Below are 22,515 nucleotides of genomic sequence, written 5' to 3' on the forward strand. Positions count from 1 at the left end.
CAGCGGAGAATCTCCTCAGAGGGGTTCCCTTCTACAAGGACAATCCCACTCAGACTATCGTGACGGATGCTTCACTCCAGGGCTGGGGAGCGCACTCCGTAGACCTACAGATTCAAGGAACGTGGTCACCGATGGAATCCACGTACCACATCAACTTCCTGGAACTCAGAGCTGTTCACTTGGCACTGAAGGCCTTTCATCTGTCCTTTCAGACCAACTCTTTGCTTGTGCAGACAGACAATAAGACCTCGATGTATTACCTCAACAAGCAGCGGGGCGCGAGATCACGCACTCTGTCGCAGGAGGCGCAGGCGATCTGGCACTAGCGTCTGGCCAGAGGACTGACGATAACGGCTACCCATCTGCCAGGTGTGCAGAATGTTCAGGCGGACGCACTGAGCAGACTGATTCAGGAAAACCACGAATGGGTCATAAACAACGAAGTACTAGGAGAAGTCTTCGCAAGGTGGGGGACTCCAGACGTAGATCTCCCATATCTATTCTGCTGGACTTATCGGCGGCTTTCGACACGGTCGATCACTCTACCTTGATCGGCCGTGTCGAGGCCATCGGTATCAAACACAAGGCCAGAGACTTTATAGCATCTTTCCTGGCCGACCGTAAACAGGCAGTTAAGCTAGGCTCATTCACTTCCCCGACATTCACCCTTCCTTGCGGTGTTCCACAGGGCTCCTCGCTGAGTCCGACCCTTTTTAACATTTACGTGTCGGACTTAGCGAGGGTAATAAAAGCGTACAAAATTAATTTGACCACTTACGCTGATGATACTCAGCTGGTACTATCTATTCACAAAAACGGTTCCACTATAGCGGCTAACTTCAAAGACGGCATGCGGGCCATCAGCTGCTGGATGGCCTCTAACTGTCTTAAATTGAACTCTTCTAAGACCGAAGTTATGCTGTTTGGCAAGGTTCAGCCGGCCTGGTCTCCCTTATGGTGGCCGGAGGAAATGGGCACTCCACCTGAACCAGTCAGCAAAGTGAGAAACCTGGGTGTTATATTCGATGACAAACTCCATTTCCATCACCATGTGAACTCTGTAGTTTCATCCTCATTCAACATCTTGCGAAAAATTAAGAAGCTTTTGCCATACCTTCCTACCACTGCTGGCAAAACTCTTATTTCAACCCTAGTGTTTTCACGTACTGATTATTGCAATGCCCTTTTCCTCAACGCTCAAGAAAAAGTAATTTCCAAACTGCAAATGATACAGAACGCCTCCGCCAGAGTTCTACTTGGTATCCCAAAATTTACCTCTGTCTCAAGACAATTAGCTCAACTGCATTGGCTCCCGGTGAGGAGCCGCACTAAGTTTAAGTCCTTGTGTATTGTATACAAGGCAATAAACAACATGGGACCCAAATTTCTCAGAAATTCCCTTAAGCCTCTACCAACCCCCAGAACGCTTCGTTCCAACACCGCCCACCTGCTTCAAATCCCCAGAACAAGGAAAGTTAACTGGGGAGACAGACGTTTTAGCATTGCAGCAGCAAGATTATGGAATTCTCTTCCTCTCAACATTAAATCTAGCCCCACACTGCTTATCTTTAGAAAGCAACTTAAAACATGGCTGTTTTCTCAATGAACTAACTAGCAACTTCAGATATAGAACTCTGCATCTGTTCTCTGAAATACTGGTAATAGATCTAGCTCCTAGCGCCGAGACACCCACGGGTAATTGTTGCGCTTTAAAAATCACATAAATAAATAAATAAATAAATCTGTTCGCCACCGCCGAAAACAGCAAATGCCGAGACTTCGCCTCCAGGTACTACCAGCAGGGGACGCTGGGGAATGCGTTATGGATCAACTGGTCGAACAGCTTTCAGTACCCTTTTCCGCCCATTCCCCTGATTCCGGCAGTGCTCATCAAGCTGTCCCAGTCCAGGGCACAGATGATCCTGATTGCCCCGGAATGGCCCAGGCAGTGGTGGTTCACGGACCTGCTTCACCGGTCTCTCCTTCCTCACATACGGCTGCTGTGCAGGCGGGACCTTCTCACGAAGTTCGGGGGGCAGATGTTGCACCCCAACCTCTCGACTTTGAGTTTGGCGGTATGGCTCCTGAAATAGTGTAATATGGCCATTTAAATCTACAAGAAGATTGTATGGACATACTGAAGGAGGCTAAACGACCTTCCACTCGTACTTCATATGCTTACAAGTGGAAGAGGTTCTGTATCTGGTACAGGTCCAAGAACTATGACCCAACGACGTGCAAGGAAGACGTCATCCTTCCTTACCTTCTACATTTGGCGCAGTCTGGCCTTAATGTTCATTCCATTAAGGGTCATCTCGCTGCATTGACTGCCTACAGGAAATGCCCTTCACAGACTTCATTCTTCCAGATCCCTGTGATCAAAGATTTTTTGGAAGGCTTGAAGAAAGTATTCCCTCCTGTCAGGCTTCCTTCGCCTTCATGGGAATTGAATGTGGTGCTGTCTAGATTGATGAAGGAGCCTTTTGAACCAATTCATAAGGCTTCGTTGCAGCACCTGTCCTGGAAGGCGGCGTTCCTCGTGGCCATTACATCGGCCCGCAGGGTGAGTGAAATTCAGACGTTGTGTTGCCAAGAACCTTATATTGCATTTCATGCTGCTAAGGTTGTTATGCGTACTCACCCTAAATTTCTTCCCAAGGTTATTTCTGATTTTCATGTCAACCAGACTATAACTTTGCCTACGTTTTTTCAGAATCCTTCATTTCCAGCGAAAAGGTCTTTACATTTCCTGGATGTTAGGAGGGTGTTGAAATTTTATCTGGATAAGACCAAAGATATTCGTAGGTCGGACCAGTAGTTCATTAATTATGGATCAGTCTGGACCGGTCTTGCTACCTCTAAACAGTCCATCTCTAGGTGGATTGTGTCCTGCATACAACGTTGTTACCAAAAGGCTAATAAGACCTTAGGGGGTAAACCTAAGGCTCATTCCACCAGGGGCAAAGCTGCCACGACGGCTTTGCTCCGTAATGTTCCTATTGCAGAAATCTGCAAGGCCGCCACTTGGAAGTCGGTCCATACCTTTGCCAAGCATTACTGCCTGGACACTGATGCCAGGGCAGACGCTCAGGTTGGGCAGGCTTCGCTGCGAAATCTGTTCGCACAATAGTGGTGTTATTTCTCTTTCTCCACCGCCGCTTTGGTGTGGGGATGGACTTGCCATTCTATTCACTAGATTATGACTATACACAGAGATAACCTACTACAGAAGGAGTAGTTTCTGTCCTGTAACTCCAGTTCTGTAGTAGGGGTATCTCTGTTATAGTCATTAGCGCCAGCCCTCCTCCCCGGTGGAGAGAGATATTCATGTAAGGAATGCTACAGGTCTGGCGTGTTACGCCTTCAAAAAGAACTAAAAGTAAAAGGGACCTGCAGTGCATTCTGGGATACTGTGAAGTTCTGGAAAGTTCTCTTAAAGGCACAGTATCCTGTTTTGAGCCACATAATGGCAGCATATGGCGCTTGTCTGTCCATGTCTTCCTCTCTATCATTCCAGGGGGGTTTGCTGTTGAAGCAAGGGAAATCTGGACAGGCTTTGCTGTTTGTGGATTTTTGGTGGAATTTCTAGCTGAAGTACTGGACTGTGTAGCCTGGTTTATAGGCTGCATTATCTGTCTTTAATTCTCTCTTAAGTGTCTGTGCATTTCTGCATTTTTTGACACTTTAAGAGAATATTTTTGATTGCTCCCGGGTCCACGCACATGGGCGGGACTATTCACTAGATTATGACTATAACAGAGATACCCCTACTACAGAACTGGAGTTACAGGACAGAAACTACTCCTAATATCCTATGTGAATAATGAAAACGGTGGGAAGAGAGGTGGTCATGCTGAGCAGACGTTTAAACCTAGATTCCTAGAAAGAAACTTAGCCTCCTCTTGTTCTTTTTAAACAGGTATGCCTTTTCCCGACCTGTGATTCTTCAGGGAATAACAAACAACTTGGTAAGTGGTTTCCTACCTGTATTTGCACTGGATAATTTGATTTTGAATATATTTCAACTTTTTTCAGAATGCAGATTTATCTAGATTGTCTTATCCTCTAAAGACCTTGCTGTTTGTCACTTTATCCAGCTTGTACACATTGCTGCATAACCACCACTGGTGCGAGCTCCACACCTGATTGCTACATAATCATCACCCTCCCAGCCAAATGTCTGTGAACCTCTGGTGATATATTCCTCTTCTCCCTATTCTAATATTCATACCCAGTACATTTCTTCTCTCATGTGTGGTCATGGGGCACATTTATAAATACACGTTATCCAAATTCAAATCAATTAAAAAAAGAATAAATATCTGGACAAGGCAAACTTTCATATCTATCTTCGTTAAAAAAAAAAACATAAAATATAGTTAGACAAAGTATTCATGACAAAGAATATTTTACTCGCAACAACACCCTAGCCCTCAGCTTTAAAGAAAAAACAACGCAGAGAATGTTTCTATAAATGTGTGCATGAGTGAAATAAACCAACCGTGCCACTGCAGGAATTATGTAGTTCACTCTATTACTTCCTGCACAGTGGAAATTCAGGCAAAAGTCTGGTTTTTCTTCTTACTGAGCAATGGCCCTCTATTCCGTGACCGATTTTGATACCTGGTGACGGGTTTTCTACATTTCTGTCAAGATAGGAGCTCTTATCGATTTCTGAAGAGTTGTATGTCACTACATCTGTGCTCCAAGCCACTTGTCTGGTTGGTGTGACATGTTTCCTTCCTGTGTTGGGAAAATATCCATGAAGGACTACCACCACACAAAAGAGCGAGAGAGAGTGATGTGTATGTTTGTAGTCTAGGTTTTGGACTGTCAACATTAATTTCTATGACATCTGTTAGGAGAATAAAGTGAGAGCTTATTTCAAAGTCTAGCAGAGAAAACTATGAAAGAGCTCACAAGCTGGACCTTCCTAGTCATTTTGAATAAGGCGGGGGGGGGGGGCAAATAAGCCACTTGCGTCTTTCTTACTTTACACACCCAAATAAAAGAAATTCAGCACTTTCAAGAAGAGACACTCGGTAAAACATGAAGAAAGCACCTGGAAAGGGGGCTCATCACTAAAAATGAGGCACATAAAAAGACAATTTCAAAATAAAGCGAGGGGTTTTATTAATGCAACAGTCTCTCACAACAAGACTTTCCCAGATATCAAATGAATCAGGTAAAACAACATGTAAATGTGTTTATCTATATATATATATATATATCTATATATATATATATATATATATATATATATATATTACCTACTGGCGGTCGCCAGTAGGTAGTTATAGTTAGGATAATTTTCAATGTTAAATCTCAACATTCTATTTTGAATAACTTTGGCGCCGGTTGACGAATCTGCCTGAAATTTTCAGGAAAATGGTCTCATGGCGGTCCGGTCCTTCCCTGAAAGTTTGGGGGGGATTCGTCAAGCGGGGGCCGAGATAAAAGGGGGGTCCCAAAACGCGTTTTCCCCATGTTAATTTCCATAGGGCGGTCGATTTCACTTTTAGCCCGAACGGCTGAATGGATTTCCACCAAACTTGGCAAAATTGTAGGGACTGGTAGCCCGATGTGCCTTTGCTATGTCTCAAGATATGTGCTCCAGTGGATTTTGAGTAATTTAGGTTCAAAAAAATATATATATCTATAGGCGCTCTCCCGTGCGCGCACCGGAGTGCGCTCCAGGCGCGACACGCGACTTGCGCGCAGGAAGCTGATTGGATCTCAGTTGTCTGTAAACATTCTAAACAGTGCGGAGCGGCCGCCATCTTGTGTCTCGGTAAAATCGAGACACAAGGGGTTTGAAAAAAAAGGGGCAAATGACCATAAGGGGGAAGAGTAGACCCCCTCTGACCCCCTAGGTTTGATGTAGGGACTAAAATAGGGTCCTGCAGGGCATTAAAATTTTTTTTTCGTTTTGCGCGGGGGAAGCGCATGGTACGCGCACCGGCGAAGCACGGGGAAAATCCAGGACCATATTTATGAAGGCCTTGCGCTGTTAGTTTTGCGCTTCCTGTGCGTCAATTTTTGTGACGCACCAGCGGTGTAAAAAAATGCGCATTGTTATGCAATATTTAAAAAGTGACGCATCTATCTAGATGCGTCACTTTTTAAATATAGTGCAACGAGGTACATTTTATTACACTGCTGGTGTTATGCGTCACTTTTCTGTGCGCACTCCTTATGACATTCCAGATGTGTCATATTTAATGTATGACGAATCATGTTGCAGATACAATATGGCGCAGAGTTTTAAAAAGTGACCCATGTACCTAGATGCGTCACTTTTTAAAAATAGCGTCAGGTATAATGCATGCAGAGGGGGTGTTCTCCCGCAAAAAGCTTTGTAATAGCGACGCAGTGAAATCTTTGAGATTTCACTGCGTCAGTTTTAGGATGCTGTTGCGTCAAAATCTTGTGCCTGCTTTACAGCAGGTGTTAGACTGAGGCAAGACCTTTCATATGCTGCTTTCCCCATTTGAAAGGACACATTACTGGAGTTGCGTCACTTTTGTGACGCACTCCAGCAATGCGTTACTTGGAATGTCATAAGGAGTGCGCACAGAAAAGTGACGCATTGCACCAGTAGTGTAAAAAAATGTGTTGCGTTGCGTTATATTTAAAAAGTGAGGTATCTAGGTAGATGGGTCACTTTTTAAAATCAAGCGCCACATTATATCTGCGTGAGGTATAATGCATGCAGAAGGGGTGTTCTCCCACTAAAAGCTTTGTAATAGCGACGCAGTGAAATGTTTGAGATTTCACTGCGTCACTTTTAGGATGCTGTTGCATCCTTTAAATATAGTGCAACGAGGCACATTTTATTACACTGCTGGTGTGATGCGTCACTTTTCTGTCCACAGTCCTTATGACATTCCAGATGTGTCATATTTAATGTATGACGAATCATGTTGCAAGGAGTTACAGATACGTCAGTATTTCTGACATATGTGTAAACATAAAAGTGATGCGAGGCCGGCGCAAAATTTTGACGCAATAGCATCCTAAAAGTGACGCAGGGAAATCTCATAGATTTCAGTACGTTGTTATTACCAAGCTTTTTGCGAGGGATTGCCCCCTCTGCATACATTATACCTGATGCAGATACAATATGGCGCAGAGTTTTAAAAAGTGACCCATGTACCTAGATGCGTCACTTTTTAAAAAATAGTGTCAGGTATAATGCATGCAGAGGGGGTGTTCCTTGCAAAAAGCTTGGTAATAATGACGCAGTGCGTCACTTTTAGGATGCAGTTGCGCCAAAATCTTGCGCCTGCTTCACAGCAAACCTTTCACATGGTGCTTTTTCCATGTGAAAGGACACATTATTGGAGTTGCGTCACTTTTGTGACGCACTCCTGCAATGCGTTACTTTTGTGTTTACAGATACGTCAGAAATACTGACATATCTGTAACTCCTTGCGAATTGATTAGTCATATATTAAATATGACATATCTGGAATGTCATAAGGAGTGCGTCCAGAAAAGTGACGCATCGCTATTTTCACGTAGCGATGCGTCACTTTTCAGAAATGAGGCCTCCAGTTTATTCACTGTGTCATAACTTTCTTTTCTAACACTCACCTTCTTTCAGTCCTCCTACTTCACTTCCTTTCACCTCTCATACCTTTCTGTTCTTTCTTACTCATTCTCCTTTCAATTATCAATGCACTATATTTCACTTACTCTTCATTTTTTAAGATTATAGCTCTTTGATGAGAATTGGAGGTAGTTCTGAAAAGAACTTTTGGTTTTCTTCTTTTAACTGAAGAGGAACAAAAACAGGGAATAGAAACTGCTCAACAGGAGCAAAAAGAAAAGAAAAAAATTAGGGGTGGGAAGAGCAGTGATGGTTCTCCAATGCCCGAACCATGAGCAGGACACTTTGCTCCCCATAGGTGAGGAGTTGATTGCAGTATCTGCATCTGACGACCCCATGGTTGAATGCAGGTTGAATGTTTGCTACCTGCCCCTGAGATTGTTCTCTTCCAGAAGAAGTTGCTCCTCCTGTTGATGTAGAGGCCCCATCTCTGGGAACCTCCTGTGCCAGAGCCCTGACACTTTCCCGGGCAAAATTCTGGGGGTGCCTCCTCTCCACATGGCGAATCATGGTGAAGTTGCCAAAAGAGTATTTTTTTTGGGGGTTACCCCGTGACAGGACCTGTTTGCAGATCCTGCACTCTACTTTTGGTGCATTCACCTTCTTCTGGCCTTCTGGAAACTTAAAAAATTTCCAGATGAAATGTTCCTTCACCTTTGGGGTAGGAGGCTCTTCATCAATGAAGTCATCTTCACTGCTGGATGGTCTGGCAGCCATGATGAATCCAGGAATATGGAGCAGCAAAAAAGGCAGGTCTTTCAGTCACAAAAGTGAAAGAAGAAGTGAAGGAAATGGGTGGGGATTTCATTCATTGTAAAAAAAAACTGTTAGCAACCAATGAAAAGTGTTATTTGAGGGTCACATGACCCGACGCGTTTACGCTGCGCGCTCCGGAGCACTTCCGGGTGCGTTTACGCAGCGCGATCGTAGGCGCTTCCGGGGCGCAAACGTGGCGCGATCGTAGGCGCTTTTCCGTGCGTTTATGCGCCGCGCACGTATGCGCTTCCGAGGGCACTTACGTTGCGCGCCGAAGTTACGTCATCAATCTTTTATAGAAATGCATAATCATTTTCCATATTAAAAAAAACAAATTTTATTTGTATGGTACGAAATGTTTTGCATTATTATTAACTTTTCATTCATATTTTTTTTTCACGAACGACAGTTGCGCTCTGGGTGCGCTTTCAGATGAGCTCTCGGAGAAGCTTACAGGAGAGCTTAGCTGAAAGCTTCCCGGAGCGCGCACCCAGAGCGCAAAAGAAAAAAAATATAAAAAAAAATAAATACTTAAAAAAAAACAGCAAATTGTAAAAAAAAAAAAGGTTAGAAACTCGATATACAAAGGAATTAGCATTTAAAAAACTATGAAATTCACTGAAAAAACCATAGGTTTCACACCAGTTATAGTTAGGAATTAGCATTTAAAAAACCTATGAAATTCACTGAAAAAACCATAGGTTTCACACCAGTTATAGTTAGGAATTAGCATTTAAAAAACCTATTAAATTCACTGAAAAAACCATAGGTTTCACACCAGTTATAGTTAGCTGGAAATTTTACTGATATAAAACCATTGAAATTCCCACGTTATAGTTAGTTGGACTCACTATAACTTGCGCGCCTGCAATGCACTGCTGATGACGTCACATATTACATCACTCATGACATGGTCAGTGACATCACTCATGACATCACTGATGACACCATCCAAAGAATGTGTGTCTTTCTGAAAAAATAAATATGTTTTATATATGAGTGTGTATACATATGTTTTATTCTAGTATATGGAGTATTGATTTATATAAGTGAGTAAATGTGAGAGTGAGAGATTGTAAGAGTTCCTGTTTAAATAAGTATGTGATTCTATAAGTGATTGTTTAAGAGAGTAAGTATGTGTAAGTTTCCTTAGGAATAAGGTGGTAGTGTGTGTATAGCTGTATATGCAAATAAATGGATGTTCAATAGTTTTTTTGCATGTGTGAGTATATGTGTGAGTAACTTTTGGAAGACTGTCGGTGTGTTAACGGATGTAAAGGTGTTTCACTACATATGATAAGTGAGTATATGTATGAATGACTATATAGAACTGTTGGTGAATGAGTAAATGTGTATATAAATGGTTGAATTACTGAATTGGTTGTTGTAACTGGTATAGGTATCGCCACTTTTTTGTAAATGTTAGTTTCTATTTTTGAATATGTGTTTCAGGGGTTACATTACACTGAAAGGAGGTCAGTCACTCTGTCACAGGGATGGTGTCATCAGTGATGTCATGAGTGATGTCACTGACCATGTCATGAGTGATGTAATATGTGACGTCATCAGCAGTGCATTGCAGGCGCGCAAGTTATAGTGAGTCCAACTAACTATAACGTGGGAATTTCAATGGTTTTATATCAGTAAAATTTCCAGCTAACTATAACTGGTGTGAAACCTATGGTTTTTTCAGTGAATTTAATAGGTTTTTTAAATGCTAATTCCTAACTATAACTGGTGTGAAACCTATGGTTTTTTCAGTGAATATATATATATATATATATATATATATATATATATATATATATATATACATATATATACACACACAAAAAAAATCAGAAATTCCTAATACTTTTGTTGTGTAGGTTTTGTGACATCCTTTCTTCTGTTTTGTTTTAAATTGTTATTGTTTCGCATCCGTCAACATTATGTTAATTTGATTCTTGACAAGTATTGGGGCAAGTAGTCAATACTTTGTCTTTGCACTTAGGTGTACCTTACTTTTGGCTCTTTTCCCTTTAAGAAATATGATATGTTATCTTGCTTCAACGTGTGAGAATTTGGGCACTTGCCCTGGATTTTTTCATAACATTAATGTAAATGTTGTTTGTTCTTTTGTGACATTTATTTTTGTTAGAGAAGTACACTTTGCACTTTACTAATGAAGTCTGTTTTTTACTTCTATGAAATGTATCGGAGTGACTTGGACAGAGCCATGTGGTATTTAAGGGCGTGGGTTCTTTGAGCATGTCATGTGATCAAGGCCGGGGCAACCTGGTCGAAACGCGTCATGTTGGAAGAAAATAGATTTGCACTTTATATATATATATATATATACCAAAGAGTTGCCTCCAAATGATGGAGCCTGCTCACAGCGTGTTAAATCCTTTTATTCCAAGAATGCCAACAGCCTGGCTCAGCACACAAATAATGCCAGACGCGTTTCGGGCGAGGCACGCCCTTGATCACTGCCGCAGGGACTCAGCAGCAAGAGCTGACCACCTGAGCAAATTTAAATACCGCAAGCATGTGGGCTTGTGCTCAAAAGTATTCTGGTAAATGTAGTCAGCTCAGCGTCATACCACAGTGGGCGCCGTCAAGTCCCAAAAAATGTTAATGTTCCCCCAGTGGGTATGTGCAGCGCAGCCAGTCTTGAAGCAATAAAACATCCTCAGAGTTGGGCACGCTGTTCCTGTAGTGCCTCTCGTTACATCGCACTACGCACCCGGATGGGGCTGAGCCCCTGCTCCAGTGATCAAGGGCATGCCTCGCTCGAAACGCGTCTGGCATTATTTGTGTATATATTCATATTTTTTCTCCTCTTCACCTCGGAAAAGCCACCGTGCTCCAGAACAATGGGTGCGTTGTGTAGGTAAGGACCGCCCAGGTACGATCCGCAATATCGAATTTCCCTCAGTCCAACAAGTTTACGACGCTGTGTGCTGGGCAAAAACGTTATTAAGACAGCTGGAAAGGACGCGTTTCGCCGGCACAGCCGGCTTGTTCACCAATAGTTTTACTATTCAAAATGCGGGCATTTTAACCACAACAGAAATTGACTCTGAATCTTCATTTCCTTGTTTTGAGATACAACCTAGTCGTACAACTTGATCAAAATAACACTGTACCCTTGTCTATAGTTCTTCCTTATCGTACGCTGACAGTTTTGTCTCCTACAAAAAAGTGTCATCACTATACTACGTGTGAATTTAAAAAAACATTGGCTTCATTATTTACAGTAAAAATATACAACTGAGCTTTCTCTGTACAGCATGAATCTATTTACTAGCAGTTAACCTAGATGAATTGACATTTCCTCATCTTTATTCAACCCCAACGGGTGTACTGCATCATATTTGATAATCATTTTAGACTCCAATTGTCTTAAGTCTCTCATTCTGTTGCCTCCTCTCTCTGATTTTGGAATCCTATCCAGGGCACAAAACTGCAAGACATTGATGTTCTTATCATCTATATCTTTAAATTGTCTTGCAATCGGATATTGTTTATCCTCATTGATAATTGCCCTTGTGTGTTCTAGAACTCGTTTCTTCACTTGATGAATGGTACTCCCTATATATATATATATATATATATATATATATATATACTAGGGAACAAGGACAGCAAAGTGTATAGACGCAGTAGTCTGATTTACGTGATAGATGTTTTTGAATAACATATGGCTTATATTTTTTAAGGTAAAGTAAACTCATTCCAGTTTACACTGTTCTTGCAAGCCTTACATGATTTACATATAAAAAAGCCTTTTATAGCTCCCTGGGTTTTTCTCTTCTTTTGGGATTCTGTACATTTTCTGAAAGTTATTTTAGGTTGGTTTTTCACTGATTTTTTCAAGATTGGATCAATATTCAGAACGTGCCAGTATTTTTTCAAACATTTTCTGACTTGCCAAGATTGATTAGAATATTCAGTAATGAATCTAATTGGTACTTCTTCTTCTACAGTAGGGATTTGGGGATTTAAAACATCTTCCTTCCAGACTGATGTAACCTTTAAGCATGCTTGCTTTACAATTTTATTAGAATATCCTCTTTCCAAAAATCTCTTTTTCATGTTTGACATTTATTGTTAAAAATCTGACTCTGTACTGCAATTCCTCTTTGCATGTTAAAGCTCACCATAAGGTATGCTGTAAATCAGGTTTTTAGGTACTTAGCTTTCAGCGTGCAAAAGGATGTTTCCTGCTGTTAATTTACGGAACAGCCTACTCTCTAATTTGTCCCCTTGCACCTTCACCACCACATCCAAGAATTCAATTGTTTCTTTTTCTATGGCACTCGTGAAGGTTAAATTGCACTCATTCTCATTCAATTTGGTGACAAATTGTATGGTATCATCTTTTGCACCCTTCCAAACGCAAAAAACATCATCTATGTACCTGGCCCAGAGGATGACGTTTGGGGAAAAGGCCAAGATGTTACTGGCCACCTGCTCCTCCCACCAGTCAAGGTACAAACCCGCCTTGCAGGGGGCGAAGCAGGTTCCCATCGCCTGTGTAACCTTTTATAACCAATATAGTGCCCAGAACTAACATGCTCAAGTAGGTGATATAATGTTCATAGTGCCGAGAGGGCATTGGGATCGCTGCGTGGAACCAGCCGAATATAACAAAAAGTCATAATCCATATGATTGTATTTGTAGAACTACTACCCCCATAATGCCTCATTATAGGCTAATATGGGTGTGAGTATATATAGCAGAAAGCAAAGAAGGACTCTGTTTAACTAGCGTGATCAGGAACTAGGAATTCGAAACGCGTAGGAACAGGAGAGATACAGCTTGAATAAATCAATCTTTTCAGCCAAGAGGAGTGCTGCGTGTTTTATCTTATTGTGGATAATATTTTGCGAGATCCTGCCCTTGTCTCGCCGCGTGCGCCAGCTAAACGGAGCTCCCCCCGCATAGGACTATTTGCGGTTGAATATATATATATATATATATATATATATTCACTGAAAAAACCATAGGTTTCACACCAGTTATAGTTAGGAATTAGCATTTAAAAAACCTATTAAATTCACTGAAAAAACCATAGGTTTCACACCAGTTATAGTTAGCTGGAAATTTTACTGATATAAAACCATTGAAATTCCCACGTTATAGTTAGTTGGACTCACTATAACTTGCGCGCCTGCAATGCACTGCTGATGACGTCACATATTACATCACTCATGACATGGTCAGTGACATCACTCATGACATCACTGATGACACCATCCCTGTGACAGAGTGACTGACCTCCTTTCAGTGTAATGTAACCCCTGAAACACATATTCAAAAATAGAAACTAACATTTACAAAAAAGTGGCGATACCTATACCAGTTACAACAACCAATTCAGTAATTCAACCATTTATATACACATTTACTCATTCACCAACAGTTCTATATAGTCATTCATACATATACTCACTTATCATATGTAGTGAAACACCTTTACATCCGTTAACACACCGACAGTCTTCCAAAAGTTACTCACACATATACTCACACATGCAAAAAAACTATTGAACATCCATTTATTTGCATATACAGCTATACACACACTACCACCTTATTCCTAAGGAAACTTACACATACTTACTCTCTTAAACAATCACTTATAGAATCACATACTTATTTAAACAGGAACTCTTACAATCTCTCACTCTCACATTTACTCACTTATATAAATCAATACTCCATATACTAGAATAAAACATATGTATACACACTCATATATAAAACATATTTATTTTTTCAGAAAGACACACATTCTTTGGATGGTGTCATCAGTGATGTCATGAGTGATGTCACTGACCATGTCATGAGTGATGTAATATGTGACGTCATCAGCAGTGCATTGCAGGCGCGCAAGTTATAGTGAGTCCAACTAACTATAACGTGGGAATTTCAATGGTTTTATATCAGTAAAATTTCCAGCTAACTATAACTGGTGTGAAACCTATGGTTTTTTCAGTGAATTTAATAGGTTTTTTAAATGCTAATTCCTAACTATAACTGGTGTGAAACCTATGGTTTTTTCAGTGAATTTCATAGGTTTTTTAAATGCTAATTCCTAACTATAACTGGTGTGAAACCTATGGTTTTTTCAGTGAATTTCATAGTTTTTTAAATGCTAATTCCTTTGTATATCGAGTTTCTAACCTTTTTTTTTTTTACAATTTGCTGTTTTTTTTTAAGTATTTATTTTTTTTTATATTTTTTTTCTTTTGCGCTCTGGGTGCGCGCTCCGGGAAGCTTTCAGCTAAGCTCTCCTGTAAGCTTCTCCGAGAGCTCATCTGAAAGCGCACCCAGAGCGCAACTGTCGTTCGTGAAAAAAAAATATGAATGAAAAGTTAATAATAATGCAAAACATTTCGTACCATACAAATAAAATTTGTTTTTTTTAATATGGAAAATGATTATGCATTTCTATAAAAGATTGATGACGTAACTTCGGCGCGCAACGTAAGTGCCCTCGGAAGCGCATACGTGCGCGGCGCATAAACGCACGGAAAAGCGCCTACGATCGCGCCACGTTTGCGCCCCGGAAGCGCCTACGATCGCGCTGCGTAAACGCACCCGGAAGTGCTCCGGAGCGCGCAGCGTAAACGCGTCGGGTCATGTGACCCTCAAATAACACTTTTCATTGGTTGCTAACAGTTTTTTTTTACAATGAATGAAATCCCCACCCATTTCCTTCACTTCTTCTTTCACTTTTGTGACTGAAAGACCTGCCTTTTTTGCTGCTCCATATTCCTGGATTCATCATGGCTGCCAGACCATCCAGCAGTGAAGATGACTTCATTGATGAAGAGCCTCCTACCCCAAAGGTGAAGGAACATTTCATCTGGAAATTTTTTAAGTTTCCAGAAGGCCAGAAGAAGGTGAATGCACCAAAAGTAGAGTGCAGGATCTGCAAACAGGTCCTGTCACGGGGTAACCCCCAAAAAAAATACTCTTTTGGCAACTTCACCATGATTCGCCATGTGGAGAGGAGGCACCCCCAGAATTTTGCCCGGGAAAGTGTCAGGGCTCTGGCACAGGAGGTTCCCAGAGATGGGGCCTCTACATCAACAGGAGGAGCAACTTCTTCTGGAAGAGAACAATCTCAGGGGCAGGTAGCAAACATTCAACCTGCATTCAACCATGGGGTCGTCAGATGCAGATACTGCAATCAACTCCTCACCTATGGGGAGCAAAGTGTCCTGCTCATGGTTCGGGCATTGGAGAACCATCACTGCTCTTCCCACCCCTAATTTTTTTCTTTTCTTTTTGCTCCTGTTGAGCAGTTTCTATTCCCTGTTTTTGTTCCTCTTCAGTTAAAAGAAGAAAACCAAAAGTTCTTTTCAGAACTACCTCCAATTCTCATCAAAGAGCTATAATCTTAAAAAATGAAGAGTAAGTGAAATATAGTGCATTGATAATTGAAAGGAGAATGAGTAAGAAAGAACAGAAAGGTATGAGAGGTGAAAGGAAGTGAAGTAGGAGGACTGAAAGAAGGTGAGTGTTAGAAAAGAAAGTTATGACACAGTGAATAAACTGGAGGCCTCATTTCTGAAAAGTGACGCATCGCTACGTGAAAATAGCGATGCGTCACTTTTCTGGACGCACTCCTTATGACATTCCAGATATGTCATATTTAATATATGACTAATCAATTCGCAAGGAGTTACAGATATGTCAGTATTTCTGACGTATCTGTAAACACAAAAGTAACGCATTGCAGGAGTGCGTCACAAAAGTGACGCAACTCCAATAATGTGTCCTTTCACATGGAAAAAGCACCATGTGAAAGGTTTGCTGTGAAGCAGGCGCAAGATTTTGGCGCAACTGCATCCTAAAAGTGACGCACTGCGTCATTATTACCAAGCTTTTTGCAAGGAACACCCCCTCTGCATGCATTATACCTGACACTATTTTTTAAAAAGTGACGCATCTAGGTACATGGGTCACTTTTTAAAACTCTGCGCCATATTGTATCTGCATCAGGTATAATGTATGCAGAGGGGGCAATCCCTCGCAAAAAGCTTGGTAATAACAACGTACTGAAATCTATGAGATTTCCCTGCGTCACTTTTAGGATGCTATTGCGTCAAAATTTTGCGCCGGCCTCGCATCACTTTTATGTTTACACATATGTCAGAAATACTGACGTATCTGTAACTCCTTGCAACATGATTCGTCATACATTAAATATGACACATCTGGAATGTCATAAGGACTGTGGACAGAAAAGTGACGCATCACACCAGCAGTGTAATAAAATGTGCCTCGTTGCACTATATTTAAAGGATGCAACAGCATCCTAAAAGTGACGCAGTGAAATCTCAAACATTTCACTGCGTCGCTATTACAAAGCTTTTAGTGGGAGAACACCCCTTCTGCATGCATTATACCTCACGCAGATATAATGTGGCGCTTGATTTTAAAAAGTGACCCATCTACCTAGATACCTCACTTTTTAAATATAACGCAACGCAACACATTTTTTTACACTACTGGTGCAATGCGTCACTTTTCTGTGCGCACTCCTTATGACATTCCAAGTAACGCATTGCTGGAGTGCGTCACACAAGTGACGCAACTCCAGTAATGTGTCCTTTCAAATGGGGAAAGCAGCATATGAAAGGTCTTGCCTCAGTCTAACACCTGCTGTAAAGCAGGCACAAGATTTTGACGCAACAGCATCCTAAAACTGACGCAGTGAAATCTCAAAGATTTCACTGCGTCGCTATTACAAAGCTTTTTGCGGGAGAACACCCCCTCTGCATGCATTATACCTGACGCTATTTTTAAAAAGTGACGCATCTAGGTACATGGGTCACTTTTTAAAACTCTGCGCCATATTGTATCTGCAACATGATTCGTCATACATTAAATATGACACATCTGGAATGTCATAAGGAGTGCGCACAGAAAAGTGACGCATAACACCAGCAGTGTAATAAAATGTACCTCGTTGCACTATATTTAAAAAGTGACGCATCTAGATAGATGCGTCACTTTTTAAATATTGCATAACAATGCGCATTTTTTTACACCGCTGGTGCGTCACAAAAATTGACGCACAGGAAGCGCAAAACTAACAGCGCAAGGCCTTCATAAATATGGTCCTGGATTTTCCCCGTGCTTCGCCGGTGCGCGTACCATGCGCTTCCCCCGCGCAAAACGAAAAAAAATTTTTAATGCCCTGCAGGACCCTATTTTAGTCCCTACATCAAACCTAGGGGGTCAGAGGGGGTCTACTCTTCCCCCTTATGGTCATTTGCCCCTTTTTTTTCAAACCCCTTGTGTCTCGATTTTACCGAGACACAAGATGGCGGCCGCTCCGCACTGTTTAGAATGTTTACAGACAACTGAGATCCAATCAGCTTCCTGCGCGCAAGTCGCGTGTCGCGCCTGGAGCGCACTCCGGTGCGCGCACGGGAGAGCGCCTATAGATATATATATTTTTTTGAACCTAAATTACTCAAAATCCACTGGAGCACATATCTTGAGACATAGCAAAGGCACATCGGGCTACCAGTCCCTACAATTTTGCCAAGTTTGGTGGAAATCCATTCAGCCGTTCGGGCTAAAAGTGAAATCGACCGCCCTATGGAAATTAACATGGGGAAAACGCGTTTTGGGACCCCCCTTTTATCTCGGCCCCCGCTTGACGAATCCCCCCCAAACTTTCAGGGAAGGACCGGACCGCCATGAGACCATTTTCCTGAAAATTTCAGGCAGATTCGTCAACCGGCGCCAAAGTTATTCAAAATAGAATGTTGAGATTTAACATTGAAAATTATCCTAACTATAACTACCTACTGGCGACCGCCAGTAGGTAATATATATATATATATATATTACCTACTGGCGGTCGCCAGTAGGTATATATAGTTAGGATTTTTTCCCTATGGGATTTCTGAAAATTCTATGCCTAATAACTTTTGCGTTTGTGGACGGAATTGGCTGAAATTTTCAGGAAAATGGCACATTTTGTTTCTGAGCAGCCCTTGAAAATTTGGGGGGGTTTTGTGGAGGGGGGGCCGAGAAAAAAGGGGGGTCCCAAAACGCCTTTTTCCCATGTTAATTTCCATAGGGCGGTTGGACTCACTTTTAGCCCGAACGGCTGAATGGATTTTCACGAAACTTGGCAAAATTGTAGGGACTGTTAGCCCGATGTGCCTTTGCTAGGTCTCAATATATGTGCTTCAGTGGATTTTGAGAAATTAACGTTTAAATCAAGATATATATCTGTAACAGCGCTCCGGGCAGCTATCCGGTTAGCGAACCTTTCGCGTATCGGAACTTTGCGATGAGAAGCTGATTGGCCCTCCGGTGTCTGTCAACATTCTAAACAGTCCGGAGCGGCCGCCATCTTGTCTCTCGGTAGGATCGAGAGACAAGAGGAGGCCAAAACAAAGGGGGAAATTACCATAAGGGGGCATAGTAGATCCTCGTTGACCCCCTAGGTTTTATGTGGAGGTTTTAAAAGGGCCTAGGAGGGTCCAAAAAAAAAAAAAAAAAAATTTTTTTTTGCGTGGTAAGCGCCAAGTTCGCGAACCGGAAAGCGTTCTGGGCAGCAAACTTTATGGATAAAAGAATGAAAGACTTTTCTAATGCTGTATGTTAATTGTTTGTTGTTTTTCTTGTTTTTTTTTTGTTTTCTTTTTTTTAAAGTGTTTTTTTTATTTTGATTCTTTTTCATAATTTATTAAACTTTCTAACATTTCAGTGTCTGAAATGTCATTATTTTCTTGAAATATTGTTTGCAATCTGTGAGGTTGCAAAATGTCCTCATTTGCAAGGAGGACATCTACTGCTTGGACACATTGCAGCAGTTCATTATCCAAGCTTTCATCCATAAATTCCATGTCAATTTGTTCAATTAATTCCTGGCTGCTCTCTTGCAGGTCCATCTCAAAAGAAACTTGCTGCTCGCCTTCCATTTTGCCTGAAATTTGGATTAAAAAAATATATATTAGTAGAGATAGGGCACTGTTGGGATTAATTTTAGATAGGCAGTTTTTATCAGTGAATTTATCTTTTGGCAGTGTATAGTATGAGAGTGGAAATAGGACTATAAAAAAGTGTATGTGATTTAACCAAGACAAGCCTTAACTATAACAGAGAAGTCTATCTAAATACATTACTACTACAGAGGGATAGTGTATATCTAGCAGAAAAAGTCTACTATATTAAGTTATAGTGCACAATATATTAAATTATAACTTACCTTCACAAAGAAGTTGAAGTTTTTTGAAGCTATTGAAATAGGAGGTACAACAAGAAGTAGTAGTCAAAATGGCTGTGTTTCCTTCTCTCCCTTTATATATATACAGGTATATAACCAATCAAATGTCAGGTAATAAAAGTAGAAAATGAAAGTAACATTTTCATTGGTTGTCAATTCCAACAATTCAGATGTGTTTTGTGAAGTAATTTACCTCACGGTACTTGGAGAGGTCTACAGGCTAAATGGCTAAATGGAATTTCAATGAAATTTGTGAGAATGGAAGGGATTGTTATGTAGTATGAGCTAATCTATATTTGGTGAGAGTGTCTCTAGTCGTTTTTCTGTAAATTACTTTCCCGCCTTTTTTTAGGACCGCTTTCCGGAAAGCGGCCCGGTTAGCGAACCTTAAGCGTCACGGGAGTCCACCATTTTGTGTTTCGGTCGCATTAAGATACAAGATGGAGGGCAAATAATGTTTAGAATGGGTAGAAGGGGTCATAGTAGACTTATCTTGACCCCCTAGGTTTTCTGAGCGTGGCTGAGGAGGCTTATATGTGCGGAAAAAAAACTTTTTTTTAAAAAATCCGCGAGGTTAGCTTTCGGTTAGCGAACCGGGTAGCGCTCCGGGGAGCGAATTTTGTGGAAAATTAGTGAAAAAAGTTAGAGAAAAATAATAATTGTGAGTGATCAGATGTAGGGTAGCTCTGAGAAGAGCTTTTGGGTTTATGGTACATTTAGGTACTTATAAGTAGGTACCAATGCACAGTCTTAAATTCAGAATGAAAATTCTGTTGCCCTCATCTGAGAAGTGAACTCCATCTCCTCTGTAGATATCTTGCATGTAGTAACGCAAGTTATTGTTGTACAGAGAGCCCATTCCATGGTCTCTCATGTAAGCTGAAACAGATTTGTTTACATGCTTCCTCGCTTTCTCAATTTGTGGACAAAATTGGTTGGACCACCTCCATTTCTGTCTTTGGCATATATTGGAATATACCAAGGCAGTTTGAGGAAAAAGTGCCATTAATTGCTCAAAGGTGTCCTTTAAAAGCATTTCCAGACCTACCCCTGTCAAAGTGCCCAAATCATTACCTCCACAGTGCACTATTAACAGGTCAGGTTTTGGCAAATGCATAAAGGTTTTCACCAATGGTATCAATTGGTGACATTTTAATCCTCTTTGGCCCAACCACTTAATTTCCACATCTTGTAAATTGAGGTTAGGTAAATTTCTGCTCTCAGCATACCTTTGAGCCCAGTGGATGTAACTATGTCCAACAATCCAGACCTTAAACATGGTGGGAGAAGGTTGTTCTGCAGTCAGATGAAGTGTGGTAATGAAAGGGCAGTTGAAACAGTAGGAGTTTCTAAAGAAAAAAAACTGTGGATTTACAATGCTAATGATTCATTAGCAGTGATTGGTGCATTTCCATTTCTGAAAACAGAAAGTTAGGGTGCATGGATGTGTTCTTTGAAAGATGTAATTTGAATGGTCAAGGAAGAAACATTTATTGAAAGATTGCTCTGGATACGCAGGTGCACTGAGAGTTCAGAGTTCAATTGAAACATTGTTGTGTGAATTTGCAAACATGAGAGGTCTTCCAGGAGGTGGTTGCTATGGAAACAAGGGAGAGAGGGCAGAGGGGGGAAGGGTTTTGATTTGAAAAAAGTGAGGGAAGAGGTATGATTGGCTAATATGAGAGATATGTGAAATGAATATCTGTATTTCTGTGCTTTCAATAGCTGCAGCCTTTGGAGTGCATCCTTTTTCTTCTGCTGAAGACAATTTGGTGTATTTCTGAGACTGTTTTCAAAACTCAAACAATATTTGCTAAGGTGAGAAAAGATTTATTTAATTTAGATAGAGAATAGTATGATTTAAGGAGAAAATGATGAAGAAAGCTGTGTTTTTAAAATGTGGTTTTGTCTCTAGTGATATAGTAATAGAACTAGTTTTATAGAGAAATTGTAATTGCATATTTGGTGTAACATTCTGGCATGCAGTAACACAAGTTATTGTGGTACATGGAGCCCATTCCATGGTTTGTTATGTAAGCTGAAACAGATATGTTGTTTTTAAAAACGATTTAAGAAATCAATTACATTTCTGGATATGTACTGCTAGAGCTTCATAGGTTGTTTTGAGCCATATTTATAAGGTATTTGAGTGTCTAAGATGTTATGTTTTCCTTTTAAAATGTAAAGTGTTCCTCATGGGGCAAGTGTCTTGTAAATACGCTCCCACTTGTGCTTGGCAAATTTAGATTTTGATTATGGGAGTTACCTAGCCATGTTAATAGTGTCCCAAAAATGGTGCTAGGGAATTGCAGAAAACACTTTCATGTGTCTCAAGGACATTTTTAGTCATTTCTTCATGAATGCAGGTATACAATTGATTTATATGCTGTGTTTAAAAACGAATTTTGAAATCAATTAAATTTCAGGATATGTACTGTTAGAGCTTCATAGGTTGTTTGGGGTCATATTTAGAAGGCATTTTAGTGTCTTTGATGTTATTTTTCCCTTTTTAAATGGAAAGCGTTCCTCATGGGGCCCTGAGCAGTTCTTAGCCATGTTATTTAATAGGAAGTGGATAACATGGCTAAGAGCATTTGCTGGAAAATGCATGAATATTGCTGACTTTTCTGCGATGTTATGTTTACCTTTTTAAATGGAAAGTGTTCCTCTTGGGGCAAGTGTCTTGTAAATACGCTCCCACTTGCGCTTGGCAAATTTAGATTTTGATTATGGGAGTTACCTAGCCATGTTAATAGTGTCCCAAAAATGGTGCTAGGGCATTCCAGAAAACACTTTCATGTGTCTCAAGGACATTTTTAGTCATTTCTTCATGAATGCAGGTATACAATTGATTTATATGCTGTGTTTAAAAACGAATTTTGAAATCAATTAAAT

General features: G+C 40.8%; 1 protein-coding gene across 1 annotated transcript in view; it reads left to right on the forward strand.

The window, feature by feature from the left end:
* The window catches only part of JMJD8 (jumonji domain containing 8), a 273,483-nt gene that overhangs the window by 125,040 nt on the left and 125,928 nt on the right, over positions 1-22,515 (forward strand). Inside the window, exon 4 of the mRNA XM_086941263.1 lies at positions 3,920-3,968. Coding sequence (XP_086797389.1) covers positions 3,920-3,968 — 49 coding nt within the window. The remainder of the gene's footprint in view (positions 1-3,919; positions 3,969-22,515) is intronic.

The sequence above is a fragment of the Lissotriton vulgaris genome, chromosome 10 (genome assembly GCF_964263255.1).
Source record: "Lissotriton vulgaris chromosome 10, aLisVul1.2, whole genome shotgun sequence".
Classification (NCBI taxonomy): Eukaryota; Metazoa; Chordata; class Amphibia; order Caudata; family Salamandridae; genus Lissotriton; species Lissotriton vulgaris.